General features: G+C 33.9%; 2 protein-coding genes across 2 annotated transcripts in view; one reads left to right on the top strand and one right to left on the bottom strand.

The window, feature by feature from the left end:
- LOC114337971 (uncharacterized) overlaps nucleotides 1–15327 on the bottom strand; it is a 126145-nt gene that overhangs the window by 8830 nt on the left and 101988 nt on the right. Inside the window, exons 4-5 of the mRNA XM_050659012.1 lie at nucleotides 6137–7034; nucleotides 2574–2647 (exon numbers count right to left, since the gene is read on the bottom strand). Of these exons, the coding sequence (XP_050514969.1) occupies nucleotides 2574–2647; nucleotides 6137–7034 (972 nt within the window). The remainder of the gene's footprint in view (nucleotides 1–2573; nucleotides 2648–6136; nucleotides 7035–15327) is intronic.
- The window catches only part of LOC114337968 (F-box only protein 11), a 74699-nt gene that overhangs the window by 38139 nt on the left and 21233 nt on the right, over nucleotides 1–15327 (top strand). The window contains exons 2-3 of the mRNA XM_050658622.1: nucleotides 9167–9525; nucleotides 11634–11948. Of these exons, the coding sequence (XP_050514579.1) occupies nucleotides 11747–11948 (202 nt within the window). The 5' untranslated portion in view covers nucleotides 9167–9525; nucleotides 11634–11746. The remainder of the gene's footprint in view (nucleotides 1–9166; nucleotides 9526–11633; nucleotides 11949–15327) is intronic.

Genomic DNA, 15327 nt, shown 5'->3' with positions numbered 1-15327 from the left:
AAGAATGGGCCATAGCGTAACCTTAGATTTCTGAGGTTAAAATAGGTCGATTTAAGCTAACTTACCTTAGTACAAAAGTTGATAATAACTGAAATACAGGGTGTCAAAGTTAAACTTTTATTTTATTTATTTTTGAATATTTCCTGACAGGCATGGGGCAACAACACGAAATTTGGTAAGTGGTGCTGGTTCTGTATGCCCTACTAAATTATGTTAAACAAACGTTTCTGGCTACTACCAGAGGCATACGACGGGGGACCGTGAATGGTTGACCCGTTCCAAATTCTACGCCACTGGCGGAATTTCTATTTTAGTGCAATTTTTTGATTAGCCAATACTTTCTATGTAAATAACGTACTCTTCATTCGTAACGATAAAGCCATTAGTTTTCGAGATATTTTAAGCTAAAAACGAGGGAGCATAATACATTAATCAAAATAAGTGTGCATTTTCATTTTTAACTTCAAATATCTCGAAAACTAATGACTTTATCGTTACGAGTGAAGAGTATATTATTTGCATAGAAAGTATTACAGAATCTAAAAAATATGCTAAAATAGCAGTTACATCAGTGGCGTAGAATTTGGGAAGGGCCAACCATTTACTTTCCCCTGTCGTACGCCTCTGGTATTAACCACAAACGATTATACAGTACCTACACTTTCTGCCAAGTACCATACGGATATGTCAAATAGTTTTATAGTACCGGGCACACATAGTTCTTAAAGTTTTAAATAAAGAATAAATTATTAAAAAAAAAAGAATACTTTAAAATAATTTGACATATCCGTGTGATACTTGGCAGAAAGTGTAGGCACTGTACACCGTACTAAATTATATTAAATAATCTGGCGTTTCTGGCTACTACCAGAGGCGTACGACAGGGGAAACTAAATGGTTGACCCTTCCCAAATTCTACGCCACTGATGAAACTGCTATTTTAGCATAATTTTTAGATTCATTAATACTTTCTATGCAAATAATATACTCTTCATTCGTAATTTGGGAAGGGTCAACCATTCACGTTCCCCCGTGGTACGCCTCTGGTATTAGCCAGAAACGTTTGTTTAACATAATTTACTAGATTGCACAATACCAGCACCACTTACCAAATTTCGTGTTGTTGTCCCATGCCTATCAGGAAATATTCAAAAATAAATAAAATAAAAGTTTGACTTTGACGGTATTTGAAGTATTTCGGTTATTATCAACTTTTGTACTAAGGTAAGTTAGCTTAAATCGACCTATTTTAAACTCAGGAATCTAAGGTTAAGCTATGGCCCATTCTTTACCAAACACCCTGTATAGAACATCTCAATTATCTCGGAAACTGCTTGCACGTTTTTTTTAGATTTTAATGAGTAAGTATCTTGTGATGCGGCCGATATTATGCTGGTATTTACATTGTTGTCATACCTTCCGTTTTTCTGGAGATCTAATGAATTTTCTTATTTTAATTGTAAATGTAAATGTTTAAATATATATAAATCTTGTATATTCTTTGAGTTTTGAAGTCCGTGAGAAATACTGCTTATTTTTTATGTAATGTTCCCTATACATAAATGCCATAATTTCGGAGGTATTGCTACAGTATTGCTACCTTTTTTTAAATAAATTATTAAAAAAAAATTTTTTTCAGCCTGGTCAGATATATTATGTATATGATGTTATTTGATAATTTGGAATTATTGTATCAGTTACCGATAAATATTTTAGACTTATTTGATTTTAAAACCTTGTTTTTAAGTTGTTGCAGCCCGATCGACCGTCCTCTCATAAGCACTTAATTAACAATTAAAAACAATGTTTTATAATAAAACATATCAAAAATCCTTATCGGGAGATGATATAAGAAGATTTGAAATTGAATTTAGGCATTTCGTAATGCCAAAATTAGTATTTTTACTTTTGTTTTTGAGGCTTGAAAATCGTCATCTTTTCGTTTTTTTTTTTCAGTGTTAAATTGTTTATAACTCAAAAACGATCAACTTTAGGGAACGATTACAAAATATCTTTTTTGTTCCGAATAATTAAAAAAAAACTAAAATAATTTCTGCCCGGGTCAAAAAAATTGATTTTTATAATTTGTTTAAAAAAATTGTGTCAACCCTTGCAATAATTCAGAAATTATTGCATTTAGGTATATGGAACGTTATGGTGCAAATGGGCGGTATTTCTTAAGGATTTCAAAACTCAAAAAATATAGGTACAGGATGTTCCATTTGAAATAAGAAAGTTAATTAGATTTCCAAAAAAACGGAAGATCTGACAACAATGTAAATACCACCATAATATCGGCCGCATTATAAGCCCCTTGCTCACTAAAACCTATAAAAATCGTGCAATCCGTTTATGAGATAATTGACGCGTTCTGAATATAAAACTCACTGTATATTATATTTATATCAATATGTCCCAACACCAGCCATTATGAATTTTATTTTTATTTAAAATTAAATAGTTTTTTTTATTAATTATTATAAGAATGCTGTTAATAAAATGTTATCATTTCATTAATTTTATAAAAAGATATGGATGATCCATTTATTGAAGAATTCGAGATGGGAACAAACCCCAAAATAAATATAAAGTTCATACCAAACCCGTCTTTCAGTGCGTCATCGATAAAATGTCGAAATATTCTAACCTAGAGTAACAATTATTGTAATTTTATCCCTTGACATTGTGAAAGTGTGCAACTATCACTGAAAGAATACATAATTTTCGACATAAAGAGAAATCGACAAACTACGATGCACTAAAAGAAGGGTTGGTGTGAACTTTACAAGTGTATGCTCCAACTAGGGACAAATCAGATAGCGATATTGAAGCTTTAATGATAGATTTTAACGCAAAGGTTGGGTAAAAAAAGTAGAAGAATGTACAGGAGGCTACAATCTGGCAAACATAGACAAACTGAGTGATAGGCTCATCGAGAGTACAAAATGACCACGTTTCATATAAGTAATCCGCGTCGCATAATTGGAGCGTTCTCCTAGCGGCGCCGCTTGGTAGTGTGTACCTCGGTTAACAGATTACTTGATTCGTGATCGAAATTTTTTTCACTCATTTCATCATTCCCCGTTAGAGGACAGTCTAACCATACTCAGGGCAAATATTTTAATATTTGCACTTCTTCGTTTCGTTATGGTCCAATTCAGTCTACTTGCAAAGCCTCTTTGACAAGGAATAGATTCCGAAATATCAGGTGTCAGAGGATGGCAAGAGACTCGAATTGAATCAAAACGAAACGATTATTTTCTTTTTTGTCATACCTTATTCGGTATTAGAGTACAAAGTGACCACGTTTCATATAAGTAATCCGCGAGCATTATTGGAGTGTTCTCCTAGCGGCGCCGCTTGGTACTGTGTATCTCAGTTAACAGATTACTTGATTCGTGGTCGAAATTATTTTTCACTCATTTCATCATCGAATTTTGCCGAAACAATAATTTTGTTGTAACGGATACATTGTTTAACCTGTCAAAGAGAAGACTATACAGGTGGAAGTCACCAGCAGATCAAGAAAATTGTAAAAAACCAAATAGTGTATTAGTTAGACAAAGATACAGTAACGCAATCATATCAATAAAAACATTTCCTAGTGCCGACATAGGATCAGATTACAGCCCAGTAGTGACCAAAATTAGGCTCAAAATGAAAATAATAAAAGGAAGAACAACAGATGCAAAAATCGATACAAGTAAATTAAGAAACCCACCCATAAAACAAGGCTTGACAAATTAAATCAATAATCGATTAATGAATGGTAAAGATTAAATCCTACAATGTACTGAAACGGATACAAAATGGTTACTAACAAAGAAAGAAATAGATCAAAGTCAAAAAGAAATTCTGACCCCAACCAGATACAAGAAAAAACAATGAATGATTATAGATTAATGGAAGAAAGACGTCAACCTAAGGATAATCAGATGTACAAAACAGTGGATAAGCAAAATAAGAAAGCGAAAGAAAAACAATGTACAGAATAGAAGAATTCCAGAAAAGACGTGATAGTTTTAACAACTACAAAAAATTAAAGAATTAACTCACAACAATAGAAAAAGAAAACCGGGAATACTGAAAGATACAATTGGGAAACAAGTGTTGAATAATAAAGAAAAATTAAAGAGATCATCAACGAGTTGTTCGAACACAATAGAACAGTACAGATGGAAGTGAAGTAGATGATGGTGTGGTTTTAAAGATATCAAAAGAGGAAATTAAAATGGCATTAAAAACTAAATATGGAAAAGCAGTAGGTACTGACCAAATCCCAGTAGAAATCTTGATGCATAAATGATGAAGCCTTAGACATTATAGTAGACTTGTTTAATACAGTGCACAAAACAGGGCGCATACCGAAGCAATGGTTACTCTCCACCTTTTGCGCTATTTCTAAAAATACAAACGCTAAAGACTGCAGCGAATACAGGACAATATCATTAATAAGTCATGTTCTCAAATTATTCTTGACAGTAATCTTCTTCTTCACGTGCCATCTCCGCGACGGAGGTTGGCAATCATCATGGCTATTCTGATCTTAGATGCTGCTGCTCTGAATAGTTCGGTTGATGTGCATCCGTACCATTCCCTCAAGTTACGCAACCACGACATTCGTCTCCTTCCTACACTTCTCTTGCCCTGGATTTTCCCCTGTATAATCAATTGAAGTATGTTGTATCTCTCATTACGCATAACATGCCCCAGGTATTGCAGCTGTCGTGTCTTGATGGTTTCCAATATTTCCAGTCTTTTGTTGACTCTTCTCATGACTTCGTTGTTTGTTATAGCTCGGTCCATGATATCTTCAGGATTCTTCTATACACCCACAGTTCAAATGCTTCCAACTTTTTAGTAGTCGATGCGTTAAGTGTCCATGTTTCTATTCCGTAAAGCAGAGTAGAGAAAATATAACACCTTGCCAGCCTAACTCTCAAGTCTAATTTAAGTTCTCTTGCACAAAGTACCTTTCTCATTTTATTGAAGTTTGTTCTTGCTTTCTCTATTCAAACTTTGATTTCTTTGGAGTAATCGTTTGTGTGATTAATTATTGTGCCAAGATAGTTGTAGTTTTCTACTTGTTCTAAAGTTTTACCTTTAATTGTCAGGCTTTCATCATTATTTTGGGTTTTTGATATCCTCATAAATTTAGTTTTCTTGATGTTTATTGATAATCCATATTCTTCTCCATACTCAACTATCTTGTTCATTAGCTTTTGGAGGTCTTTAAGGTTGTTTGCTATTATGATAGTATCGTCTGCATATCTAATGTTGTTAATTGGCGTTCCATTTACCTTTATTCCTGCTGTTTCTCCCTCAAGAGCTCTTTTCATAATTTCTTCAGAGTATGCATTGAATAGTAGTGGTGATAATACACACCCCTGTCGCACTCCTCTTTTAATTTCGAACTCTTCTGATGTGTGTTCGTTAATGCGTATGTGTGCTTGCTGTTTATAATAATATAGATTTGTTATAATTCGAAGGTCATTGTATTGTAATTGTTTTGCTTTGAGGACATCCATTAGCTGTTTGTGGCGGACTTTATCGAAAGCCTTGTTGTAATCTATGTGTTGACAGTAATACATGGTCGTATAACTAAAAACTGGAAGAAGAAATAGATAAAGTGAGACTTAAGAATAATAACTAACCTTTACTAGAATGAAAGAGCAGAGCAAGAATTGCAGTAGATAAGGAACAAAGTTCAGAAATTGAAATTAGGAGAAGATTAGAAAGGACGTACTATGTCTCCATTACTACTTAATGTATACAGTGAAATGCTAAGATTGATAATACAGGAAAAGATAAGAAGAGGAATGAGTATAGGAAGAAGCAGAGTGTCATAGTTAAAAAATGTTAAGGGACTGATTTAAATGTAGTTCAATAGACCTCTTCAGAGCAGGCAGAGGTAGATAGAGTAAAGATAGTGATGATGATAGACCTGATAATAAAGTCCATAGTAGTCCACTATAAGCTTTCATTCTGCGAAGTTGTAATAGTATTATAGTAATGACTGAAAAATTTAAAACCACTGGAACTCTTATACTAATAATAATACTAATAAAGATTTCCTGTAATGTATTTATTATCTAAAGATATTATAATTGAATTTGAGTGTAAGCATGTAACTTTAAGAACCTGTGTTGAAATAAGGTGTTGGCTTTTCAACTGATCCCCAAAACATGATAGTTTTCGTTGCTTCATGTCTCATGAAAAATATGAAAGGAACATCAGCTCTGAAGCTAACTTCTGGCTTAGACCAAAATGTGAAAGTTGCAGTTGCAGCCGCTGCTTCAGTTCCAGATTCCGTAACCTGCATGTAAACCTTGTGGAATATTTTATCTACATATAAACGTGGATTTCGACCATTGTTATCTCCTGATTGTTGGTTGATAATATGTCTCAAACTATCGATGGTCTCACTATAGAACGAACTTACTCTTTTGTTTCTTTTGTGTTCACCTTTGTAGTGCTCCCCAATCTCTTCACAAGTTGTAATGTTATTAGAAATGTCAAAAATATTTGAACAGTTTACTGGTTTGCCAGATCTACTATAAATGATGATATCATCATCGTGATGACTTTCGTCTGGGGTTAGTGGATTTAGTACATATTCTTGCTGTGGAAGCAGAAGTCCTCTGGAATTTTCGATACCAGGTGACAGAAGCCCCAAGTTGGCGGATTCGTCAAATAAATGTCGAACATTTAGGTTGGACAAAATAGATTTCACGTCCAAAGTACTGTCCAACGTCATCTTGGGAATGCTTATCGTGGCGTTTTTGTAAGCTGTCTTCTGTGCTAAAGATTCCAAGTCGGCTACTGTGATTTTATCTTCAAATTGTTTAAGTTTTTGGGCGCTTGACTCAAATGGCATAATTAGGTAGAGGACGGTGCTTCTTCCTTTGTAGGGAAGTCCTACAATTTGACAACCTAATTCTGTGTCTTCGAAATATGGAAATTCGCCATCAACTGTCATCAGTTCTACTTGAAACTCTGAAGGCGACCTCCTGCCGTTTGGGTAAAAAGGTCTCCTAGAATTAAAACAAAATGTTTCTCATCTTGTTTTGTGCAATATGCTATAAAGCACGTCAATTTGAATTTTTGAGTAGTTTTCTATTGCTATAATATATGTGTTGCACATTACGTCATCAATATTGCCGTAATGACGTAATCCACAGCTCATTTGAAAGGTCTCTAATCTCCTTTGCAACGATGTAATTGGTAAACTATTGGTTTATTATACAACTAATTTATGTTGAAATTGAAGACCTTCACCAATGATGCCATGAGAAAGACGGGCAGTAAATTATTTCCTAACATTATCGATGACTTCAGGAGTTATCAGTAGTAATTGCACAAGAGCTAATTCTATATTAATTTTAGAGATCGAGTGCAATTTGTTGCGATTATTTCATGAATAAAACTGTTCAAAACCAAAATTTTATTGTAATTTACTTATGTAAGTACAAATTAGTACAATTAAACACACAGTTGTTATAAATATTTGACGGTTAGAGTCATCACTTTTATAATTTTTAAAACATTAATTGTCATTTATGTCACTGAATGTATTTTTTCATAGCAACGGAAGGGCATCTGACGTAATATACTTGACGACGGGAAATTATCAAAAATTATCGGGTATAATATCACAAGAGAGTGAGAATAAATTGAAAATAATGCAACAGTTTTTCTAAAATTTGTTGTCTGGCAATAGACACGAGAGCCCGCAGGGCTTGAGTGGCCATTGCCCAATGACAACAAATTTGAGTAAAAATGAAGCATTATTTTCTTATTTATTCTTACTGTTGTGTGATATTCGTAAGATTATTTTTTAATACGTATATTATATGGATATTTTCTTAAATGTAACAGAAACAATCTACTTAAAAAAATTCTATCGGTAATTTTCTACAGTAGATAATTCTCAGTATAATTTTAATCTGATTGGACAGAATTAAACACGTAATCAAATATCTTACTATACGATTGTAAGTTAAAATCATCAAAAAATAATCAGGTTAATTTTTATTTCTGTAGCTTTCTATTGGTCAGAATCTCCTATGAATGAAATAATCTGTGCAACTTACGTTCTCATGCGTTCTTCAACTCTTGTACATTAGTCGCTCAACTTTGATATATTTTGCTCTTCAAATATCCCTATTAAAAAAATCTAACGGGGTCAAATCTGAAGACCTTTGTGGCCATTCGATAGATTCCCTTCTATCTATCCACCTACCTGGGAAAGCGTTAAGAAAATAATTTCGTACCTTAATGCCGTAGTGTGGAGGGGCCCCATACTGTCCACAACCACAAATCTCATTTCTGCCATCAAAAGGAGAGGAAAAACGTCGTCCCTAGCACAGCATGTCTTGTGTAAAAACATCTTGTGTAAAAAACTCTTCGGGGTGTATATTAAATATTAATGGTGAAAGTGAACAGCCTTGTCTCACTCATCTACTTATCTATTGCGCATTTATTGGTTGATTTAATTAAAGAATTACTTTGTCGGAAAGCGGCTCACAAGGAAGAAATAAGTCGTAAGTGATAAGTAGAAAAGAATATATTTTATACTTGAATACAGTTGAGTCCACGAGTCTTTACCCGTACGTCATCATTTAAAGCATACGAAATAAGTCGATGATAAGTCGGAAATTGAAATTTACTAAACGCAACAGCAAGTGACAGTAAGTAGCTACTGCTCCTATTACGGGTTAAAATTTGCGTTATCAAATATGTATGTGTTTTATCTCGCCAGGTATTAATGACGCATGGATAAAGACTCATGGACTCAACTGTAAGTAATCGTGATAAATTACATACAATCACATGTAAATGATAAATATCAATAAAACGATTGTTTTTTGCTTTCATATTGTTATTTTCAACTCTCAATTGCATTGGAGTGTGAAAAATTATAGCAACATTTTCAACTCTCAATTGCATTGGAGTGTGAAAAATTATAGCAACATAAAGTGCAACGCGGCTCGAATTATCTCTAGTGTGCACAGTTTGGACAGTTTAGCGCGCTCGAGTTAACTCGAGCGTGCACGTTAAGGGGTTAATTACTACAAGTGTTGTAATATGCGTATTTTTTTCTAGGTAAATATATATGATGCCCTTGAAAGATGTGCAAACTCAAAAGTCCTACAAATACTTGCAGGAAGTTGAAACGGTGGCACAAGACATACTAACACTCAAAGAGGAAAAGTTGTCGATCTCAAATACTCACAACAAACTAAGAGAAGCTTTAACTGCTCTAAAGTACGTAGACGATAGGAACACTTGGGTGGAAATCGGATCCATATACATACAACTACCAACCGAAGAGGCCAAGTGTCTGTTACAAGATGAAATTGGGAAAGCAGAGGACGATTTAAAGGATCTACAAAATAAAATTCGATCGAAGTCGCAGGATCTTAGAGATTTAGAACACCAACCTAGAATAGAGGGACTAACGTTAAAACCTATATCTAATATTGAAGCTAAAGCTCTGAATAAGGCATTTGGATTTAGTTAAAGGTATGTCTCCTTATATTTTTCTAATGAAGATATTGCTGTAGACAATTTTACTATTTATAAAAATATCGCAACAAGTAACACCTTGTCTTCTTCTTCCTCTTTTTGTGTAGACATGACTCTGTCATGTTTTGCCTTCAGCAAGTTGTCAGTCCGTGGTCAGTTTTCGTGATGTTCCCACTGATCATCTTCCTATTAGGGAACCATCTCTTGCCGTCTATACTACTCCATTTGTTGCTATTCGGCTCATATGCTGCACCCATTCTACTCTTTTCTTTCTTACCCAGTCCTTATTTTTCTCCACTTTGCATCTCCGTCTTATATCTGCGCTTCTAGCTCTGTCTCATAGTGTCTTACCATCGGTGTTTCTAAGGGCTTTCATCTTCTACTTCTGTTTCAAGCTTTCCATAACTAGATAGAGTGACGCCTAGATATTTAAACTCCATCACTTGTTGTAATTACAAGCATGTTGTAGTTACCCAGCCAGCAGCATTTACATCTTAGTAAAGTCGTTCTAAACATACATTTTGTCTTTTTTGGGGAAATTAACATGTTCAATTTTCTGGCGGTTACATTAAATTGGTGCAGAATACATTGTAAATCATCTTCACTTTGAGATATTAGTGTCGTCTGCATAGCAGATTTGTTTAAGTTGTTTTTTTCCCATTTTTTTTTTCGTTCTTACTTTTTTCCTTCATCCATGAACAGGTTGGATAGAGTTAATACAGGTCTCAATTATTCCATTGGATCTTCAATTGGGTCAGTTATTTTTTCTTCTACTTATACTTTTATTGTCTTGTTCTGGTAGTTATTTTCGAGCGTTTTAATTATTCCTAGAGGTATTTCTTTTGCGCACATTAAGTGGATAATGTTTTTTGTCAAATGCCTTTTTAAGGTCCACGAAACATAAATATGTCGGTTTTTTGTATTCTAGAGATTTCTCTTGCACTTACCCCATTATAGATGTAGCGTCGGTACATGATTTTCCCGACTTAAATCCTTACTGTTCTTCTTCTAGTGTTATAATTTCATTCAGTTTATTTCTTATCGCTTTTGTTGTTAATTTTAGTGTTGTGTTTATTAAGTTAATTCCTCTGTAGTTCTCCAGGTCCGATGTGTCTCCCTTTTTGAAGAGAGGTATTAGGATGGTTGACCTCCATATTTGTGGTATTCTGTTTTGTTCTATTATTTTTTGGGTTATCTTTAATAATTGCTTGGTAAAATTTGGTCCTCCGTACTTTAGGAGTTTGTTCGGTATTCTGTCCTTTTCTGGTGATTTTCTATTTTTTTAATTTCCTTAATGCTTCCTTTACCTCTCCCTCTTCAATGTTTATTTCTTCATTTGTCGTCACTTCTGATGTTGGTGGTTCATTATCGTCACCTTTACCACATTGGTCTTGCACATGTTCACTATGATCATCAACACTGTAAAAAGTTTAACATCCACTCGAACAGTGTAGTGGATCTAACTTTGGTAACAATTATTCCAATAACAGCTTGTTTATACCAGCGGTATCAAGGATGTCCACACTGAGTGTGAAGTTGCAAAAAAATTAAAAGTCGAAAAAAAAAGAATTGAAGAAAAAATTTGGAACCATTGAACAAACCATAATTCCTGCAATTGCAACAATACTGGACCTATTGTTTAGAACCGTACATTTTCATGATTCAGTGGTGCTTGCGAATAAAATGCACTATATGAGAAATGAAATGAAACTCAGGAATCAGCATCTGCTTCTGAGACTGAAATTCTAATTTCCGGTAAAAAGCAAGAAGGTGAAGATCTATGGGTCTATCATAAAAAATAGCTCACACAAAGAAGCGCCCTGGATCAAGGGATGAGCTAACTCATTATTTCGATCTTTCTGTAAGAAACTAATAAAAATTTTCGTAAGATATTCCGATTTTTTGATTTTATCGATATTTCATTCATATATCGATGTATAATTTGTTTTTATTTGTGAAGTACTCACTTCGAAGAGTCTGCCATTCAGCTGACCTGTCGAACTGACTGTTCTGTTTTTGAAAACTTGAAAAAATCATCCTTTATCCTTTAACATTATAACATTTATAACATTATGAACAAATTTGTATTTTTTTTAATGTTCCAGGTAAATCGTCAGTATTCTAAGGGAATATTTGGATTTAACATTGCCGCTAAATATAGTGGTGGTATTTTGTATATTTAAAATCCAATCCATCTAATTTGTCGAGTTGCATAAAAATGCCCAGTGCCTCTTTTATGGCGTCCAGGTCGTATGTGAGGAGGTCCAGACGGAAAGGGGCCAACAGGATACCTACACCATCTAGAACAACTTCAGCGGAACCATGCGAGCCCTCGTGTCCAATACAACCGAACCAGAACATTCCAGCATCTTTTCAGGCTTTTCCTCATTTACCGAGTGTTAGTAGCACAAGCAGTGGAGGTAAGAATACTTCTTTAGTTAAATCCAGTATAATACATTGTTTAACTCTTTAGTTTAAATACAACGAAAAAAATCACCAAGAGTAGTATGCTGCCTCCTCGTTCTATCTCGGAATCATATTGTTATACAGTCTTTCCCTTAGCTCTTTTCTGAACAGGAAATTTTGTCACTATACTTTTTATTTCAACATTATATTCTTCGTTATATTCCTTCCTTTTCTCACAAAGTCCTTAAATGTTATCATTGACATTATACTTTTTAAATAAAAATCTAGTTTTCTTTGGAAAATATTAAATACAAGTATGTATTTTTTTCCTTTATTACAAAATTAGACCAAATTAGCAACAGAATACCGAAAACCGCATGTCGATACCTTTTTTCTATCTCGAGATATCTTAAGAAACGTGTAAATTTTATACATAACTGTTGCTGTCATATAAGTGGAAATATATAGAAGCACGTAGTGTGCTATGAAAAAAAAACAAAGGAACATTGTCCAGATGTCACCGTATATAATGAATCAAAACAACAATAAGACAAATAACACTATAAAATATAACAAAAAAAGAGTGTGTACTTTGTACGCGAGTAAGAAGTTATACTTCTATTATTATGATTTTAACGAAATAAATATATTTTAAACAGTTTAATTTTATTTTTATTTAAATATTACACTAATTTTAATACTTAAAATAATACCAAAAAAATAGCGTTAATATGTAAATTTTTATTAATTGTGGCCTCCGCGCATTTGCTCTTCTCTCGATGAATCGTAGAAAATGTAAAAACGTCAGATTTTCTGCACAAATTTTTAATTTTTATTTCATTATATTTTAATATCAATTATCCTATTCCCAACTAAGATAAATACATAAAACTGTTATTGTCACCGGTAAACTAAGTTAAGGAAGTCAAAGTGGAAACAGGTAGTTTTTGGAAAAAAATATATGGAAAAAATAGAACTGTTAGAAGTATTAACTTCAACAAGTCATCATGTGTCAAAATCAGTAAAACATAAAAATTTGTGCATTGATGGTTTGTTGCGGTTTGTTTCTATTAAATTTTATATAAAATTTATACAGAGTGAAATTCAAGATGATTCTTACAGACTAAGAAGTATTTGACATGATAGCCACATTCTTTGAATGCATAAGAAATGCAACTGTTGCGGTTAGAATATATGCAATTAAATATCCCCAAAGACGTCACCCCAGTAGTAGAGTTTTTCATATTTTGTTTTGATTTATTATATACGGTGACATCTGGAAAATGTTTCTTTGTTTTTTTCCATAGCACACTGCTTGCTTCTATATATTTCCACTTATATGTCAGCAACAGTTATGTTTAAAATTTACACGTTTCTTAAGATATCTCGAGATAGAAAAAAGGTATAGACATGCGGTTTTCGGTATTCTGTTGCTAATTTGGTCTAATTTTGTAATACAGGAAAAAAATACATACTTGTATTTAATATTTTCCAAAGAAAACTAGATTTCTAAAAAGAAAATAAATAGCGCCTCCTGGCCGGCATATTACGCAATAGGCTGTTTTCAAATTATAACTATTAGATTGACGAAAATGAGCTGTTTTCAACAAGACCAAGTTTGCAAAAATCGATTAAGCAGAACCGGACTTACAGCGATTTTTTCATAACAAGGTTCCCACTCACCCCCACCTCTTATTTGCACAGGTAGACTTAAACTTGTGAAATAAAATATGCGCAGAATTTTATAAAGAATGCGATAATCGGATTTCCAGTGCCCTTTCATTAGGCAAATTTTGTAAAATTTCGATTTTTTAATTTTTGATATTCAATTACGACCTCTAGCGGTGGACTTACAATTATGAAAATAATTTCCAGGCTTTTCTCGAGGCAACTTTTCTTATAAAATTTTTTTTCCTAAAACTGTACTATAAACGGTTCCTGAGATATGGCCGAGCGCCATTCTTATTGGGACATCCGGTACATTATCACTCCAGTCCAGCAATTGAAACTATCGCTGAATTGCAAGGTTGATCGTCTACATTACTCTAGTTTAAAGGGGATTGGAAGTGTCAACTCTACATTGACAATCATGTCTAGAAGACACCTTTTTGTCAACGCTGGAATAGGACTAGATTGACCATCAGTACACTTCCAGTTTTGTGTACATGGGAGCTTAATTTATAAGTAGACTGTCAATCCAGTTATTGAACTTGCTTTGTCACTACATAGATCGAGTTCCTTCCAGTGACAGTTCAAAATTACCGTTGGAATCCAGCGCCGTGTTTCGACCGCTTGAATGGAGTGCTACTGGAGTAATCTAAACCGCTTTTAAAACCATGTAAAATCCATCAACGGAAATGAACTGGTCGCTTACCGTGATAGACATCAATAAAACGTTGTTCATCCTTTATTCAAGTTCTAATGAATCCTATAATTACACATGCCTACAAGCTTGAGACCTAGAGAACAGAGTATACTTGCCGGAAGGTTTTTGGTGCGCTGACTACGAATCTGCGCTCCGAATTGCCGAATTGGCTCGGTTTTGTGAGATATCCTAACCTAAAAGTGCAAAAATAGCTGATTTTAACCACTTTTGGGGTTATGTAGACCCGTTAGGTGTGGTTTCTAGGGATTAATGATAATTTTGCTATTAATCTTTCAAGTTCCAGGGTTAGATGAATTTTCTTGCACCTGGATTAAAAGAGAAGGATATGACAAAAAAAGCATCAAAATTAGATTAAGACTTATAATTTTTTCTAGCAGATGTTGCTAGGGCATCCCTGCCATTTCGTGACTGGATGCCTAGCGATTATTCTGGTTCAGTCAGAGAGAGCTGCATATGTACCTCCTGACGAGAGACTAAAATCTCGAAACCGGTAGTGGGGCTTGCCGCACTTTCTGATTGAACTAAAATATAATCCGGCTGTAGTTTCCTATTGCAACGAAATTGAAAATCTTTATTAATTTAATTCGTGGGTTTGCCTACTTGTGAACTAAAAAGGGTATTTTTAGGGGTTAGTTGGTTTAAGAATGTATTGGTTTAAATAAACTGGTTTGCTGTACGTGATTTCCTTTTAATACGAAAAAATAGCAATTAATCTTATGAATTCGAAGGTTTTGTGGGTTTTCCTGCTTCTTGATTAAAAGGAGTGCTTTAGAGTGTTTTGTTTACTGATACACAATTACTGTATGTGATTTTATTTTGATATGATACACTAAGCAATAATTACAATAATTATTAGTCTTAGGGATTCCAGGGTTAGGTGAGTTTGTCTACTTATGCACTACAAGGGATGGTTTCTAGGGGTTGGTAGGGTTTGAGGTGTGTAGGTTTGAGCTTGTTAAATTTTGGGTTGTCAGGTTTGAGGTTGTTGGAATAAGGTTTTACGAGTT

The sequence above is a fragment of the Diabrotica virgifera genome, chromosome 8, assembly GCF_917563875.1.
Source record: "Diabrotica virgifera virgifera chromosome 8, PGI_DIABVI_V3a".
Classification (NCBI taxonomy): Eukaryota; Metazoa; Arthropoda; class Insecta; order Coleoptera; family Chrysomelidae; genus Diabrotica; species Diabrotica virgifera.
This window is presented reverse-complemented; position numbering and strand designations above follow the sequence as displayed.